This window comes from Malus domestica, chromosome 05, assembly GCF_042453785.1.
Source record: "Malus domestica chromosome 05, GDT2T_hap1".
In the NCBI taxonomy this organism is placed as follows: Eukaryota; Viridiplantae; Streptophyta; class Magnoliopsida; order Rosales; family Rosaceae; genus Malus; species Malus domestica.
In genome coordinates, this window is record NC_091665.1 from 42,103,083 (window position 1) to 42,121,783 (window position 18,701).

General features: G+C 37.2%; 3 protein-coding genes across 6 annotated transcripts; 1 reads left to right on the plus strand and 2 right to left on the minus strand.

Annotated features, from left to right (window-relative positions):
- Positions 1-475: 475 nt before the first annotated feature.
- On the plus strand, positions 476-6,146 carry LOC103408866 (cyclic nucleotide-gated ion channel 1-like). Of its 2 annotated transcripts, none has more exons than XM_070821469.1 (8): positions 476-614; positions 714-1,916; positions 3,427-3,841; positions 4,080-4,295; positions 4,390-4,676; positions 4,809-4,926; positions 5,019-5,285; positions 5,496-6,146. In XM_070821469.1, exons 2-8 carry the CDS (start codon positions 1,873-1,875, stop codon positions 6,024-6,026), a joined length of 1,878 nt encoding a protein of 625 aa, XP_070677570.1. In that variant the 5' UTR covers positions 476-614; positions 714-1,872; the 3' UTR covers positions 6,027-6,146. The 2 variants fall into 2 exon arrangements, with proteins under 2 accessions (XP_070677570.1, XP_070677571.1); XM_070821470.1 differs by lacking the exon at positions 476-614 and adding an exon at positions 2,510-2,700 and having other exon boundaries at positions 1,573-1,916.
- A 4,560-nt stretch (positions 6,147-10,706) lies between these two features.
- Positions 10,707-14,206, minus strand: LOC103434882 (low-temperature-induced cysteine proteinase-like). Of its 3 annotated transcripts, none has more exons than XM_070821471.1 (6): positions 14,062-14,206; positions 13,316-13,914; positions 12,188-12,420; positions 11,960-12,097; positions 11,345-11,860; positions 10,707-11,081 (listed from the first exon to the last, which is right to left on the minus strand). In XM_070821471.1, exons 2-6 carry the CDS (start codon positions 13,821-13,823, stop codon positions 10,941-10,943), a joined length of 1,536 nt encoding a protein of 511 aa, XP_070677572.1. In that variant the 5' UTR covers positions 13,824-13,914; positions 14,062-14,206; the 3' UTR covers positions 10,707-10,940. The 3 variants fall into 3 exon arrangements, with proteins under 3 accessions (XP_070677572.1, XP_070677573.1, XP_008371471.2); XM_070821472.1 differs by having other exon boundaries at positions 13,316-13,901; positions 14,062-14,178; XM_008373249.4 differs by lacking the exon at positions 14,062-14,206 and having other exon boundaries at positions 13,316-14,049.
- A 2,150-nt stretch (positions 14,207-16,356) lies between these two features.
- Positions 16,357-17,163, minus strand: LOC103434883 (abscisic acid receptor PYL12-like). The gene has a single exon (XM_008373250.4). It carries the CDS (start codon positions 17,013-17,015, stop codon positions 16,458-16,460), a length of 558 nt encoding a protein of 185 aa, XP_008371472.1. The 5' UTR covers positions 17,016-17,163; the 3' UTR covers positions 16,357-16,457.
- Between the last annotated feature and the right edge of the window lie 1,538 nt (positions 17,164-18,701).

The window sequence follows — 18,701 nt, forward strand, 5'->3', positions numbered from 1 at the left end:
TGGACAGCCAGCTATGGAAAAAGCTAAAACAGGTAATGTTTCCGTTAGGAACTTAATCTCGGTTTTTGTATAAGAATGTGCTGGGGTTGGGTGGCCAAAGGCAGAACATATTAAATTTGGCCCTTAGTGTGCTTAAACTGGCAGGGATGATCAGAATTGATGTTTTTAGTTCTTAAAACGTGCTATTTATACTGTAAACTACACCAAGGGGAAGGGGGATGGTTAGAACTTTGATCCTGGATGCAGCGAGGCTAAGAGAAATACCCTCCCCACCTGGCCAATCAACCACTTGCAGAATTGTTGTTAAAATACCTCTGCAAAAAATATGAACTTTACTTCCTGCACTTTATTTTTACTGTGATGTGGAAATAGATTTTACAATGGCTTATTTGTGATAATTGATAAAGAGGTTTGTGTTTAAGACGAGAGTAGTGCGGCCTCTTTCTTGATTGAATGCAGGGAAAATTCAGTAGAAATCAATTGAAACGAACTACAATTTGATGATTGTATGCAGGGAAAATGCAGTGGAGAGCCTTTTCTAGCTCTCGAATCCAGCGAATCGCGCTGCACCACTAGTCCATCCACACCACCAACGTTCCTCCGCTTTACTAAAGGTAAGCGATCCATCCTACTCTAAATTTTAAAAATTTGGGGGGTTTTGTTTCCTTTTCAATACCAATCAGGTAATCAATCTGCATGAATGGATTTGATAGATTGAAGCCTCGTGGACCTGATTGGAGTGGCCTATGCCAGCATGGAGATTGTTTCTTTGCTCATTAGAGGCTGGTCATTATTGACCCAGCTTTGTTTCTTTGCTCATTAGAGGCTGGTCATTATTGACCCTGCTTCTGGTGATCAACCCCTCTACAGTGAAGACAAATTAATTGTTGTCTCGGTAGGGTCGCGTCATATATTTTTTAATTGTGTGGTTTAATTTATTGAATATTTGAAAAAATAGAAAAAATATCAATTTTTTATTACTGATACAATGTGTATGTTGATTGTTGATTTTGTTGGATTCACTCAACTCAAATATATGTTATCTGAATTGCTACATTGATAACTTGATTTTGCTCCTACCACCATTTTGCCCACTTTCTGTGGAAATTATTCATGCTCACAACAGATGCATTTAACCCCGCAGCGAAGCGCAGACACATTTTCTAGTATTTTCTAACGGGAGATTCATGTTCTCAATAGTGTGAAAGCTATCACCAATTTTTTACTGTGATTTGCTTTACCACTACTACGTAACCCCTTTTATTAACGAGAGAGGATTCTCATCGGATCCTCTTTGTGAGAATTCCTGAGATTCTCCAATCACATTTGTTCATCGTGTATCGTACGGCAAGAGAAAAGTCTTAATTTATGTGGAAGAGAAGAGTCTCCATTTATAGTCAATTCGAACAACTTTGTCTTCGTTTGTGGAAGAGAAAAGTCTTAATAATTTTTCGGTCTCGAGATCATTACTTGGTAATTTCCACAATGCTAGCAAGATTATTCAGTTTCTGCAACTCTTCACTTTGTCCAAATTCCGCCTCTCTCTCTCTCTCTCTCTCTCTCTCTCTCTCTCTCTCTCTCTCTCTCTCTCTCTCTCTCTCTCTCTCTCAAGAGAAGAGTCTCCATTTATAGTCAATTCAAACAACTTTGTCTTCGTTTGTGGAAGAGAAAAGTCATAATTTTTCGGTCTCGAGATCATCACTTGGTAATTTCCACAATGCTAGCAAGATTATTCAGTTTCTGCAACTCTTCACTTTGTCCAAATTCCACCTCTCTCTCTCTCTCTCTCTGTGTGTTATGTAGAAGGCGTGTAAAAGGGCATGCAAGCAACCATCCAGGGTATCGCAGCTATAAAGCCCCCGGTACTGAGTGATGGCTAAGCATAATGTAACGTTTGATGTGGAGAACTCGAAAAGGTAAGTTGTGAGCTTAGCTTCTATGTATTTCTTTTCGGGTTTTTGAACTTTAATACTTCAAGAAGATTAAAATTTAATAAAAATCTGATGTTAGATTTAATATTTATTTTAGTCTCTTAATGTGTGTACTTAATTCAAATTCATATTATATTTTTGTTTTTATATTTAATAGATAACTTATTTAATGTTATTATATTAAAATTTAACATTTTTTATTATACACATTTTAATTCATTAATTTTATTTAATTTTCTCTAATTAGTGTACCTAAACGTCTATATCATAATATATTTTACTAAATTAGTGTATCGAAATGTCCGTACCTAAATATATTGTAGTGAATTAGTGACACATAAGAAAATATGTAAATATATAAGTGTACCGAAAATTCCGTACCTAATTATATGATACTAAACTAGTGAACCGAAATGTCGGTACCTAAACATATTATACTAACCCAGTGTATCCAAATCTTCGTACCTAAATATATTGTAATGAATTAGTTGCAGATAAGAAAATATGCAAAAATATAAGTGTACCGAGAAATCTATACGAAAATATTTTCTTGGGTAAATTACATTTTACCTCCTCAGGTTTGGGATCAAAGTATTGGTGCTCGGAGCAGAAGAGTTCGCCGCACCGGCACCGGAATCAGGTCAACCCGACCTTTCTCCAGCATCCAGAGCACTGATTGACCACACACCTCTTCAATGATTCGTATGATCTCGCGATCTCCGACATCATCGTCTTCTAGAACGTCTCGGTTGGGGCCTCGAAGCTGAAGGTGTGTCGAGGGGAGGTGAAGAGGGAGGAGATGGAGAAGTGGGTTGGGGGATTTTCTGGGTTTGTTTGGTAGTTTTTTTTATTTTATAAATAGGGTAAATATTATTATATTTTAAATGCATAAAAATTATTATTTTTGCCACGTGGCACAAATGTGACAGCTACGTCAGCACAAATGTGGATCCTATATTTGCCACATCATCACTTAACGGTTTACTTAACAGATTTTCTAACGGATGTATGAAATTGAAATAAAATGATAAGTAAATGTTTGAAATTGAAATGTTTTAAAGATGTTGTAAGGAATTGAAATTGATCCCAAACCTGAGGGGGTAAATGTAATTTACCCTATTTTCCTATATAAGAAGCTTACCATAATGAGAATTAAAATTTATAATATTTTCATAAAATTTAAATTCATAAAATTATAAATAAAAAAAGAGACATTGAATACATATGCTGACATTAAATAGAGTCCAAGGACTAAAATCAATTTTGAATCTTGTATAAAACATTTGTCTAAACTTCATCTTATTCAGGATTAAAATATAGTTTTCTATTTCTTTTTTCCCTTTTTACGTAAATGTGGCATCAAATACTAGGGTCGTATCTCCAATTAAGCCTTTCATCTACCAAGTAGCAGTATTTGTCTCAACTTAGTTGAAAGAAATCTTAAATTTAGTTTACATAGAAATTATATGTATTTATAGCGTTTTTTTTTTTCCAGTACTAAACAACAGTACGAACATGAGACAAATGAAGGATATTATGGAGCACATAAAGAACTACCAATTAATCCAAAATTTCTAGATGTACGTGGGCTAACATTCCTCGTAACCTGGAAGAAGATATTTGTAATATCATGTGCGTTTGGAGTCTCGGTGGATCCTTTATTCTTCTATATTCCTTTCGTCAATAAGAATATGAAGTGCTTCGAGTTGGATAAAAAGTTGAAGACTATAGCTCTTGTATCACGATTACTTACAGATTTCATGTATGTAATTGACATTATCCTTCAAATTTGGATCGTGATTTTGGCAAAACGAAGGATATTAGTCAGTAATCCTTTGGCAATGTTGGGTAAGTGGGCTTGGAAATCATACATTATAATGGACATTTTGGCCATTCTTCCTGCACCTCAGGTACGACAACTCTGTATTACATATTGAGTCTAAATAGCCGCTCCTAACATGGTATTTCGGACTCCGTCTGAGATTTTCTTGCAACATTCATCCTTTATGATATAACATACTCACAGACTCACAAAAGGGATCACTCTGAGTACACACACACATCTATGTGAAATTTGGACTTACCAATATGTTAGTTAATTCAATTCCAGATTATGATTAGATTTGATGGTTATCAATGTTATGCCAGGTTTTAACATTTATATTGTTTCCGAAAACGAGGGGCTCAAGTTCTTTGCTTGCTAAGGAATTTATGACTACTTTTGCTCTGTTACAATATGTCCCACGGGTTTTTCGCATCTACGTAGCATGTAAAGAATTCAACAAGACTCCTACAACCGAGACTAGAATATGGATATTTTTCAAAGGTGGATTCAGTCTCTTCCTTTACATCCTTACTAGTCATGTAAGTTTCGTTCACATATATGAATCTTTTCAAAACAAAAACAGCTCAAGTCTTGTACAATCATTAACTCAAGTACTACTCATTGGTCCTTTAGGTACTTGGAGCTTTTTGGTACTTTTTAGCTATGCAACGAGAGTCAACTTGTTGGCAACTTGCTTGTCAAAGTGATCAAAATGGATGTAAACGTAGTACTTTTTATTGCAATGATCGTTTGTTCCAAAATCTCACAACCCTAAATGATTTATGCCCTATAAATCCGTCAGATGCAAAGGTTTTCGATTTTGGGATATTTCTTGATGCTCTTCAATCTGGTGTGGTGGAGTCAACAGACTTTCCCAGAAAGATTTTGCATTGTTTCTGGTGGGGCCTTCGAAATCTAAGGTTTGTACATGGAGGAATTTCCGTTATCGATGCACAAGAAGTTATTGAAGATTTTCTTACTTCTAGGCTCTGCGATCATTGAATTTAATTATACTTCAGATATTATTTCTTCTATGTGATTTTTGCATGCAGTTCTCTCGGATCAAACCTCGAGACCAGTAACTACGCAATGGAAAATCTGTTTGCCGTTTTTATTTCTTTATTTGCCTTGGTACTATTCATATTTTACCTCAGTGGAACTTTGCAGCAGGTTGGTGACCAATAACATCTTTGAACCCTAGCCCTCATTCCTGGTTTTGATATTTCAGGATTTAATGAACTGATGACCTCACTGTGTAATAGATATGGACGCATAGGGTAACTAAATCATCAGCCAAGAGGAAAGTTCTACGGCAGATGGAATTGAAAAAGTTAGAGATCCACCGCTGGTTATCTGAAAATGGCATTGGCATCCCAAAGCATTTGAAGAAGGTGATGATACAAAGGCTACAAATACATCTAGAAGGAGAAGAAAACATCGATGTTAATATGAAGAGTATCATCTCTATTGTTTCCGTGGAAGATAGAAGATTAATCAAACTATACTTAAGCTGGTCTATTCTAAAAAAAGTAAGTTAATTACTCCAATTCTCTGAATTAAGTATGTTCTGGATACATGCAATATGGAAGCATCACTTTAGTAGCCTCGTGTCGTTAACTAGTACCCTACTAATACCCTTCAATGTTTTCAAGGGGTACCGTAGAATTTCCCTTGTGTTCCTTGATAGCTATTTTGTCGTATTTATTCGCTTTATTTTTTCTTAATATATCTTACTGTAGGTGCCAATGTTTCAAACCCTGGATGAAAAAGTGCTGAAAGAAATTTCTCAAAGCCTTCAGCCAGTGATGTTTACTGAGGATACCTACATTGTTAAAGAGGGGAAACCGCTTGATAAGATGTTATTCGTCACGCAAGGCATTGTATGGAGCTACGGATCTAGTAATAATAATGGAAGCACTCGTTGTCTTAAGAAAGGTGATTTCTACGGAGAAGAACTTCTAAACTGGGTATCGGAAGTTAGCTACCTCACTACCTTACCGATCTCGACCAGGTTTGTCAAGTCCCACACATATGTTGAAGCCTTTGTTCTAAGGGCTTACGACTTGAAAACTATAGTCTCCAAAAACTGGTTGCATTTTTTCAAGTTCACTCCGCCCTCTCAGAAGCAGCATCTTGCAGCTTCTTCGCTTCAAGAAAGTTGGCGCCGCCATCTTGAAAAGAAGGCACGGGCTGTGCATCTTGCCCAGCTGAGAGAAATGGGGAATAAAAAGATAACGGATGAAGTACCTCGTCTAGGTCAGTTCAAGTAGCTCGACCAATACTTGTGTACTTAAATTGATGCATATTATTCTCAGAAATTGTAATAAACTTCATTGTTATTTGTTTACAAGAGGGAAGTCCTCTCTTATAAAGGGTCAAAAACTACACAACTAGTCCTAACAAGTGGACAAGCCAAATGATGATTATATGAGGAAAACACCGAAGAGGAAAATAAGGAGAAAAGGAAAGCAAAGCAAAGTAATGATGCGTTTAAACCATACAACGACTTTTTTAGTTTACAAACGTTGTTGGTCTGATTGGGATCCAGCTTGCATCCTGGGGGAAGCTCCATATAAACTTCTTCTTCTAAATCTCCACGCAAGAAAGCATTTTTGACATCGAATTGTTGCAAAGGCCAGTCAAGGTTTGCTGTTAGGGATAAGAGTACAGGAATAGTGCTTATCTTAGCTACAAAGGCAAAAGTTTCTCCGTAGTCAATGTCATATGTCTGCGTGTAGCCTTTTGCCACTAATCTTGCTTTGTATCGCTCAATAATGTCATCTGCATTAAATTTTACTGTGTATATCCACATGCAACCAACTGATTTCTTCCCCTTAGGTAGGTTAGTTAACTCCCAAGTGGAATTTTTCTGAAGTGCCTCCATTTCTTCATTCAATGCACGAGTCCACCTAGGATCTTTCATAGCATCCTCTACACTACAAGGAATAGATACAGTGGATAATTGATTTACAAATGCCTCACATGATGTAGATAGCCTATGGAGGGACACATGGTTAGCAATTGGGTATTTAACCTTGGCTCTAGGATCAGGATCATATAACTGTTTAGGAATCCTTCGAGATTTTCGAGGGGGAAGTTGATAATTAGTGGACTCAATTTGACTTGACTCAGGTACGATCTCAATAGAATTAGATTGATCAGTTACTTGTTGATTGTGTTCAGGGGCTGATTGATCATATGGTACTGTCGAAGAAGGCAATCCCAATCCATCTGAACTTAACATTGCTGGATGTACTTATGTGTCTGATGTTGGAGTCAATGATTCTATTTCTGCATGTATTGTTTGATTACAGTCGTCTGCCGACTTATCAACATTTATCTCAGTTTTCAAAATTTATGCAACAATTTTAATGTTGCTAATGTCTTGGGTATCCTCTTCAAACATATTATTCTCCTCCTGAAGGGGATACTCAATGTCTCATTTTGAAAAATATGTTTCTCCTTCTTGAAACTGGACATCTGCAGTGATGTATAGAGTTTGGGTAGGAGGATGAAAACATTTGTATCCCTTTTTTGTATCAAAATAACCCAAGAATACACACCGGAGGGCACATGGATCAAACTTCCCCCGTTGATGTGGATAAACCTATACATAAGCCACGCACCCAAAGACTCGTGGTTCTAAGTTTGGGATAGATGGAATGGTGATAAGGTGGTTAAGTGTTTGGAATGGTGTTTGATATTGGAGAGTACTGGATGGTGTTCGATTTATGAGATATGTTGCAGAACACAGTGCCTCCCCCCAAAACTTATGATGCATGTTGACACCATATAAAGATGCATAAACCACTTCTAAGAGATGTCGATTCTTCCTCTCTGCTACACCGTTTTGTTGTGGTGTATAGGCACATGTGGTTTGATGAACAATACCATGCTCTTGCAAATAGTTATGCAAAGCATGATTGACATATTCTCCTCCATTATCAAACCTGAGTGTCTGAATTTTCTTGTCAAACTGAGTTGCAACATATTGATGAAAAATATTGAACTTGGTAGGAACTTCACTCTTGTGCTTCATTGGAAACACCCAGGTTATTCTAGTACAGTCATCTATAAATGTCACAAACCATCTAAATCCATAAGTGGTAAGAATTATGGCAGGACCCCAAACATCAAAATGAACGACCATGAATGGCACATAACTTTTATTTAATCTTAATGGATATGAAACACGATGACTTTTGGCCAAAATACAAATTTCACAATGGAAATCGGATTCTTTAAATTGGGGAAAAAGCTCAGGGAATAAAAGTTTAAGATAACCAAATGATGGTTGTCCTAATCGCCTGTGCCATAACCAAATCTTCTTCATTCGGGTTGATTCATCTTTGCTTACATGATGCACTTGACTCAATCTATTGTTGCATTCTTCCATTAAGTCCAAATAATATAGTTACCCCATTCTAGTACCACAACCAATCACGGCCCTAGTGAGCAGAAAGACAATATAGTGGCAAAAAAGAAACATAACAATTAAGGGAGTCAATTATTTGAGAAACAGATAAAAGATCGTAATCTAAAGATGGTACAACTAGGACTTGATCAAGATTGAGTGAGGAAGTGAAAGAGAGCCTTCTCCGGTAACCGAAGAGATTGAACCATTGGCACTTGTAATGAATGTCTGGTTGGCTGCTTTTAGTGAGTGAAGAATGTTAGCATCAGATGTCATGTGATATGTGGCACCTATATCAATAATCCACGATCTATTACAAGTATTAGTGGATGTAGAATTAGATATACCTGAGGTGTTCAAGGTTTTTGGGACCTGGTCAGATAAGCTAACATCTTGAGAAGACTCAGAGGTGGTGAATGATGCTCTGCTGGATTCCTTTTTTCGTCCTTTGTGAACCCATCCTTCTGGATATCCAATAATCTCATAACAGCCTTGAATAGTATGATTTTCAATCCGCATTTGGTGCATTGCATAGGTGGTCGATTACTAAATCGATCAGCTATTGAGCAGTTTATGTTTTGAAGTCGAGGTCCTTGTGGAGATCAAGAATTTGTGGTAAAGAGCACAATAGCTTTAGGCATATTGGCACTTTCTGACATGGTTCCTTGTCGATTGCTTTCACGTTTGACATGAGAGTATGCTCCTTCAAGACCAAGTTTGGGCTCCATCCTCAAAATCTCACCACGAATTTGATCAAACTTGTTATCTAATCCTGCAAGAAAAATATAGACTCGAAGTCGCTCAATTTCTTGCTGCCTTGATAAGATATCATCTGGGTCCTTCATGTTAGTAGGACTAAGTTGATCAAGTTCTTGAAAAATCTCGGTGAGATTGCTGTAATAGTTAGCAAGAAGAGCTCCATTTTGCTTCATGGTAAATGACCTTTTATGAAGATCATAAATTTTAGCTTCATCAGAGCCATCTAAGTAAGTCTTTTTAATGGCATCCCATACCTGCATGGCTGTGTCATAACAGATGAACCGTTTCATCTGATTGGGTGTTATAGTATCAAATAGCCAACTTTTGATTTAGTAATTTTCAGCTCGCCACTTGTTATACATTGGGTCTGTGACTGCAGGCTGCTTGGTACCATCGAAAAGATGCCCATGTTTTTCTCGACCAGCAATTTTCATCTCTATGACTTGATGCCATAAAGTATAGTTGTTCTCATCAAGTTTAATTCCTACAGAGAAATTGGAATTATCATTTTGAATGGTGACCACTTGTGTGGTGGAGTTTGATTCACCTGGTGTGAAGGACTGAATTGGTAGGTCTGATACTTCATCATCACTAGCCATTGTATAGGATTAAGATCAATGAAGTTGAAATAAAAATAAAACTGATATGATGATTGAGATATGATATGGCGGAAGCTTTTTTTTCTATTTTTGAGGTTCAAGAGTCAGTCATGATCGACTGCTCTGATATCATCTCAGAAATTGTAATAAACTTCATTGTTATTTGTTTACAAGAGGGAAGTCCTCTCTTATAGAGGGTAAAAAACTACACAACTAGTCCTAACAAGTGGACAAGCAAAATGATGATTACATGAGGAAAACACTGAAGAGGAAAATAAGGAGAAAAGGAAAGTAAAGCAAAGTAATAATGGCTAGCTATAAAGTAAAGTAATGATGGTTAGCTAGAGGAATAATTACAAGTCTATTGTCTATATCAATAATGTCTAGCAGTTATTGTTGACAATTATTTCAGCACATATGGTGTGTCATATTATCAACTTATATTTGTATCTAAGCAGAATTCACGTTCAAGAATCTGTTCAGAACTTCAAAATATTTCTTATTAATTTAAGAAGGGAGAGGATTAACTAAATCATTTGTTTCCATCCGACGGAAGACAAGGTCCATATAAGTTACACATTAGAATTTCAAGAGCACACAATATTCATCCTCTCACAGTTTCCTTGTGTTATTTTCTGCCGAGCATTAGCCAAAAAGCTCTTGTGGGGTTGGTTCGGGAGGTGTATGCCGAAGGTTTTTGAAACAACGTATCGGTAGTAGCTGCCGAACTTGCCAAACGATTCGCGGATACGAACCTGTAAGAGGATGAAGTTGGTGTTATTTTCTAAGGGTTGGAGAGAGTGAATGAGTGTAGAAAGAAGAGAGTTTCGTATGAGGATGGACGGGAAGAATTATTTTGTGTTTTTTTGGGTAAATAATTTAAGTTTTGTGAAAAGAGAGATGTTAGTGGCAAGTGTCTTGTAGCTCATTTGGTTAAGAATATTTTTTTTTAGCGCTTAAAGTCTTGTGTTCGAATCCTCCTTACGATGGTTTAAATGAGTTTGTGTAAATTATCCTATCTTTTGTAAGGAAAAAAAAATGTTATTAAAACTTCAAAAATGTCTGTATTACGAGGTCTATTGTAACATGCACTTTCATTCTGATTTGACCCAAAAAATGGAAGCACAAAAATAAAAGCAACAAAAAAATTTGTCAAACTATTTTCGTGTTTTTAAACATTAACTGTAATCAATCAATTTATTGTGTCCATTGCATCAAGCAGAGAAAAATCACTTTTCCCAAAATGTTTCTGTTTCTGGTTTTCCTTGCATATGTTCCACGGAATCAATGTTCACGAGCACATACTCAGAAAAACAGGATGAACAAATTCCTGTTTGACATAAATATAAATAGCAGTAGTAACAGGCTAACAGCAAACTTCAAACTTAAAACAATAACTTCTCTTCCCGCTCTTAGCGCATTGCAGCAAACCGGTTCATCTTCCACTGCAGAGGTTGGTATGTCTTCTCTGTTTGCTCCTCCTTAGTCCATGGGAGCTTGTGATGGGCCATTTTTCTCTTCTTTGCAGATACTCCCAAGTAATCTCCGTAACTCTGCGTATAGAAAATACGAGAGATATCAGTCACTTGTTACTTAAACCAAAGGCTGATTCTATTAGTTCAATGTACATACTTTGTGAAGAAAAGGAGATGAGTCTATATATGTTTAACAACTTATTGTTTCTTTTTTAATATGCTTCACAACTTGCTAGATTAGGTTAAGTACTAGTCTGCAACTTCTTACGACTACCATAATGTTGGTTTTCAGTGTCGAACGAGGAGATAATGAAATAAAAGGATGAAAAGAATTTCTGTACCTTGAGACAGAGGCCCTCAGAGACATCACAAATGGGGTAATCACTCGGGCAGCAGTATTCAGTTCCAGTGCAGCAAACCGCATTCTGATAGTCGCAGCAACCATAGATGAGGCAGAAGCCATAAAATTCATAAAGGCAACAGCATGTTTGATCAGATGGACAGTAGGAGAAGTCCCCACAATCACTTGGTGACGGAGATGGTGGTGGTGGTGGTGGTGATGGTGGTGGAGGTGGTGGTGGCGGTGGTGACGGCGGCGCAGGAGGTGGGGGTGGAGAGGCTGGGGAAGGTGCAGATGACTCTTTGGTAGGATATGAAGCCATGGCGTTGATTGCACAAACCCCATATGTTAAACTAGTGTTCCTTCTAATGTAAATGTATCCATCCATCCCCCAACTAGTCCCCCATGAATTCTTTACAATCCAGTAATCTTCATCACCTTCAGAACCATATCCCACTATAAGAACCGCATGGTCAATGTCGTCTGGATCAGAGGAGCAGTCACCGTCATAGATACCCTGAGTGGATGGTGAATCACATTACATTTTTATCTACTGTGTCTTGCTAACGTTTCAGACATCCAAGCAACTAGTAAAATGAACACAAATTCAACTTACTCCGGTGTAAAGTTGGAAATCCCAAGCAGAACCGTCCATACCAACACTAATGGGCTGCTGAACAGAAGCACATAAAAGATCGCCGTCTGTTTCTCCCACATCTTCATATCCGTCAATGGTGACAGCTTTGTTTTCCTCCTGTATAAGGAAGCACACAAATAAGAACCTACAAAAAGTGGATAAAATTTGTGCCAGACAAAAGCATTATAAGCCATAGAAAAATCAGACCTTGGTGGTGCTGCATTGACCATCCACACCGGTGTATGGATAATCAGTTTCCGTATCAATACCACCATTGCTAATAACCCATTCAAAAGCGTAGTCCATGTAGCCTCCCTCACATCCATAGTTAGTACTGTCACAATCCACAAGCTCTTGTTCTGAAAGGCTAATGAGGTCTCCGGTGACTATTGCATTGATTCCTTCAACAGCTCCAGTGCTAGAGAATGCCCAACAACTTCCTGTGAACACAAAAACCAGATGTCTTTAAGAGATCGATAAAACTTAGCATGAATGTCAATTTAGACAGGACGTGACGCTTACAATCTGGGAGCACCGCGGATGATATGTCATTTCATACGAACACTATAAACGTTCTCTTCCAAAGTGGAAGAAGAGAAAAAGATTATCTATTATCATTTCCCAATAAACTTGTTTGTTCAGTAAAACAGCAGAAGCCAGCTCTGCAAGACATTTGCAAATTCATATCCCAACTCCAAAGGAGTGAAAGTTATCTTATTATATTTTATTACCATGTATTACTACAACCAAACTCCTTTTTAACCATCTAAAGCATCTTTAGTATTTTGACCATTGACTTTTGATAGCATAGAAACCAAAAGGTCAATGAATGATGACCACTAAAGATGGCCTTCTTTAAAAACATTGTTCATCAATTCAATTGGTTGAATCCAAAATCTCCCCTTTTAACCAATTATGTTATCATGAACTTTAAGTGTGAAGCCTCTTTAGAGTTAAAGATGTATGTCAACAAGCTTACAGTTACTAAACTATGCATATATGTGCAATCAAAAGCCAGATAGAAGAACCAATGCTCATCTAGTGTGCATCTATCCTAAAATGATATCTGATCCCTTTTTCACAACTAACTTATGGAGGGAGATTCGAACTTGAATGTAAAGGATGACAGTATGACACTGCGCTGACCAACGCAGCTAACCCAGATATCGCACTACTAGCCCAACCCACATCTGCAATATCTGACCTCTAAAAGTCCAAACTTTTACCATAAAAGTCCAAACTTTTACCACAATAATACTCAGAACTATTCATATAAACTTGTAAATAATCGAAATGCACTCACTACCTAATGAAATATATGAAATCGAAACATACCACAACTGCCTTGGTCCTTGATACCAGTCACAACTCCCTTCTTCCTCCAATCGAAAGAAGAAGGAGCATCACATGACTTCACTGGTTTGCCCCCCATTTTCTTCACCAGGTTAAGATTCTCCCTTTTGAGAAGGGGCATTTGCACCTTCTTAGACAAGTAAGTCTCCCTGAACTCCTCATTACTCATGTCAGCAAACCCATTCAACCCAACCCTCTGACTACGATGGGCATTCTTTGCATCCCTCTTCTTTGCATTCTTCTCCAACACAAACTTGAGATTCTTCTTGAAATGCTCAAACCTCCTCTCATGCTCTCCAGCATGCCTATACACCTTCCTGTGCTTCTGCTTCCACAGCCTGAAAAGCTCCACAACTCTCTCCTCTGCAGGAAAGTGTTCCACTATTTCTTGCCCAACGATGGAGTATTCACTTGGGAGACTAGAAGAAAGGCACGCCAGTGATGCCCAGATTAAAAGAGCCAAACCCAATTGAATTTTGTGGGAACCCATGACTTCCTCAACTGGGTTTCCACTAAAGATGCTTGATTTGGATCCAACTCCATTGAAATGTATATATGGTGAGAGCAGCTGAAGACCCAACCTACCAGTCAATTCACAAACACTAACAAATCTGCTTTAATTCTAGGGATGACAAGAAATCGTATTATTAAGATATTTTCTTGGTATTTTTAATTTAATTTGTTGAAGTACCAAATTTTGTTGGTGGTCTGGGAGTTGAAATATTTACCCGTCTGCTGTTCAGCTCTCTTGACTTGAGAGTGGCTGACTGGAAGCAAGAGAGAGACCTACCATTCAACTGTCTGCAACACCCGACTGGAAGCTAAAGGTTGAAACTTTCTACAACGAGATATTTGGGAAGGTGTACCGTACCAAAATAGGAGGGTAATATCCATGCTGGACGTTGGAATGGCCTGGATGCGGAGAAATTTTTAATTATGACATGATGGTATATCACGTATTTTAATAAAAGTGATGTGAAATTTTATTTTTTAAGCTATTAACTTTTTAGCACATATATCTCACAATTTATATAATAATATGTAATGTATACCAATCACACTGAAAATTCTCTCATCGACGTGACCATGCGATCCATATGGGAAAGGACTAAATTTAGGTTGGAGCAGAATGAGGGTAACATTTAGGCCCATACATAATAAATGTTGGGCTCAATCTCATTTTGTGATTTTGAAGAAGGATCGTGCTCTTAAGGTCCTCAACATGTGAGGATCGAATATCAAATATTTAAAGGCTTACAACAACACAAGAAAATGAGTTTTCTATTAATTCTTGGATTTTAAGTTGATTTTGCTTTATTAAGTTATCAAATATTTTCAGTCTTTGGATATAAACTAATGCAACCTTATGACTAATATGCATTTGATCCTCAAAATAAGAAACTTTGGAGAGCAAGACTGTTTGGGAGAAAGTTTTGGGTTAGGTTGTCTGACAATGTTATCGTGCGATCACTCTGACATAATGAATGTCATACTCATTTAGTAGTTTTCTAGGGGTTCTTTTGACACTATTTCTAAATAGTCTAAAAGCACTTCTTGACAACCGAAGTGTCAAGAAATCTCAAACGCTACAAAAAAGCACACTCATCCCCCAAAATATCTTCGGGACAAGAATTGTGTGCCTTTTCTTTTTCCATGTCATTCCATCTTTTACTGTTTGTGTAATCACGGTTAAGCCACGTCAACATTATATATTATTATTCATTTTTGTCTTATTATTTTTATAAAAAAAAAAATATAAAATGTTAACATGATTTAACCGTGATCACACAAAACAGGAATGCATAGAATGACATGAAAAAATGGAAGGCAGACAATCCTTGTCCAATATCGTCGTCCCACGATGAGTGCCTCTGCACACGTAAAGCGACACGGCTCTACAACTACAAATTTCCAACGCTGACGCAAAGCTGGTCATAACAAAATGCCCAAATGGCACTTGGTCACTCTGAGTCTGAGAGCAAGGATATCGAAGGTCTTCTACCTAACGAAAAAATCATAAGAGGGCTCAGACTCGAGATCCTTCAACTCTCTCAACAAATTAACAAGTGATTTCTTAATCAAATTCCTCTATTACGAAGCATCCCAGAATCCAAAACTAAGCAAATACACCTCACATTTTCATTAAATTTATTTAATCAGACAGTCTAAAAATGCAAAAAGATGAGGAAAGAAGCTAAAAAAGGTGCATGAAAATAGCTTTAAAATAGCGGCAAATAGCAGAGTAGTAGTGGTTCGATTGAGCAATCGAAGCTCTCTACTGTCAGTGTCATGACATCTGCTAGTCTTTAGCTAACTTGCAAGGAACTGTTAGGTCGCCTTTGGGTAACGCCGTGTATTGCTTTGGGTAACGCTGTGTATGGATTTGCCTCATAATTTTAATCAACCATTATCAAGCTAGCTGGAGTCAAGTATGTCCAACGCATTAGTTTTAGTTATATCCATTTTTATGTTATTATTTCATTTTCATCCAACGTCAAGTGGCGAACAAATGGTGAAACGTTCAGGTTCTCTTTAATTAACTGTGTTTCGAGTTTAAATATTAAAAAAAGTCATCATTCGCTTCAAGTATATATATGTGTGTGTGTGTGTGTGTGTGTGTGTGTGTGTATATATAATACACTTAGAGAGGAGAGGAGTGCAATATCTGTTTTTATGATTTTTTGGCAAACGAAAAGGTTGTTCTTTTGTGACAAAAAAGTTACGGTTTCAAGCCGTGAAAGTTTTTTTACATTTGATTTTGGGCTCCAAAGCACTAGATATATGCTTCTTGCAGGAAACGGTTGAAGTGTTTTTCAAGAATTCACTTGAATTCTATTAAGGATTGATTTAAAAAATATTTTCACTAAAAGAGCATTTAAGTCATTTTAAAATCACTTCTAAACGAGCTTTAATTTGGTAGATAGTGCTTTTCGTTTTGACTTGCTTCTTTCGGAATTCAAACTCTTATTCTTCTCTAAATCTAAGTTAGATTTAGTATTAAAAAAGATGGAATACTTAGCACATAGGAGCTGGAAAGTCGGACATCAATTATTGATTAGTTTATTACAACATAAGGAAAACCCAAGAAAAATCGTTAAAATTAAGCTTATTAACTAGTTAATGATCAGCACGTAGCAGCCATCTTTTCTGAAACTTTAGCTAATGACTTGAGATTACAGCCTATAATCGTATTAGCAAACAAACAAGTATCCTCCTTGCTACTTCCGGCGGGAATATCCACCACGTACGACTGAATCACAACCGTCTTATTCTTCCTTCCATTTTCTTCTTCCACATTATGCACCGTAGTGGTAGAACTGTAATTTGCAAGCCTGTGATCCCCACCGATAACGCTATAATGCATGACGTGCATGTTGTCGTCGAGCTCGTCCAGCCTCTCCGTGCTGGTTTTCGCCGGCAACCCAGACTTAATCACGACTTCCCGAATGCTCCCTATGCCTCCGTTCCCCGCCCGTATGCTGCAACTATTAACGAACGGCTTGTAAGCCTGCGGATTGTCGAACTGGCGGAGGACGGACCATACTAGGGTTAGCGGTGCGTCGATGGTTTGGACGAGTACCGAGCCGCACTGGTTCGGCAAAAGATCGTGGACATGGTAGGTGTCGATCATACCTTGACTTTCGCTTAGAGGGCTTGTATTTTGGGACGTTGGGTACGACATTTCTTGGTTATTTATTTTGTTTTTATCAAGTGCTGGGAGTTTGGGGACTGTGGTTTAGGGTTACCCTTTATATACAGGTGTGGTGGAATTTTTCGCTAGGGTTGTACTTAAAAATACCAAAAAAGGAATGGATTAAAAATAATACCAAAAAAGGTATGGATCTTGATTAGGCCTTGGGAATGGTTGCCGTTGGAGGCCAGTGATTTGGTCATGTGCTCATTCTGGTGATGGTCACTTGTTTGTTTGTTGTGGTGTCCTTATGTGAATGGTTTACTCCAAAATATCTTCTTTGTTGTGTACATGTGGATGTGGACCATATCTTGACATGTCAGCAAAAATGACAGTTGTTACCAGGTGTACCATATCAGCACGTTATAGTAGTGCCCTCTTATATCCTCCTATTTTGTGTGGTTACGATTAAGCCACATCAACATTTTATGTTTTTTTTTTTTTTATAGAGATAATAAGACAAAAATGAATAGTAATATAAAATTTTGATGTGGCTTAACCGTAACCACACAAACAGGAGGACATGAAAGGGCATGAGAAGTGGGAGGGCAAACAATCATTGTCCATCTAATTATTGCCCCTATACTGTTGATGCTATCCATGCTTGAATGTACCCATGTGCTGGATAATGAAAAGCAAATGAGGCTAATCAGATCGCGAATATAACACGTGGTGAGGTGGGCTGACCTAAAATTTTAGTGCAAAAGTCTCTCTGGATTTTGTTTAGAGGCATCATTCTAGCTTCACGAGATGTGTAACAATTTTTATTATGAGAAATACTAAGGAGATTCTCTTAAAATGGATAGACCATTTCCCACCTGGTTTAACATTAATTTTCCGCTATCATTATAAAACATTACGCAAAAACATGAGGTGACAGAGAATCCATGAAGAATCCCGCTTTTGAAAATCTCCTTCGCATTTCTCTTTTATTATTACTAGCCTTCATGCACACACTCACGCACGTGCAGAATGCATTTTTTGAATTACGGCATGTTACGCGTGATTTACACGTTTTAAATGTATTTATATGCGTAAATTGATAAAAGGAAAGTCAAATATTTGAAGTAAATGAATAATCTTAGATCAAATATCGTTTGTTAAAAAAACAATCATTTGACAACTAATTTGATCACATTATTATCCGCGTGGGAAATATATTTTTTATAACCAGCGAATCACATTATTATCTGCGTGGAAAAGATCTTTTTTATAACCGGCATTACACGTTTCTTAAGATGTTTTGAACGTATTTAAAAATAGAGAAAATAATATTTCATGAACATCTGATTGAATTACATTATTGCTAGCCTATTGTAAGGTATTAATTAAAAAAAATTGTACTAATTTATCACCGGCGCTACGCGCCTCTTGATGTTTTGAACACAATATTTATGATTTTCCTTATTTTTTATTATATTTTTCTTTCCCCTTCACGTAGGCACCATCAACTTTCACTCATCCTTCTATTTTTTTATTCTTTTCTCTCCCCACTTATTATATTTATTTTATAATATTATATTTTATGATGACCAAATTGCCCTTGCATTATTTGATATATTGTATTGGGCTGCTTTTGGATTTTTTTGGCTGAGGGACAGTTTGGTCAAATTATTTTTGTCGAAGCCAGTGACACCAAAACAGCCTTCTGGCTTTGTATATAGATTTATTCTTAAT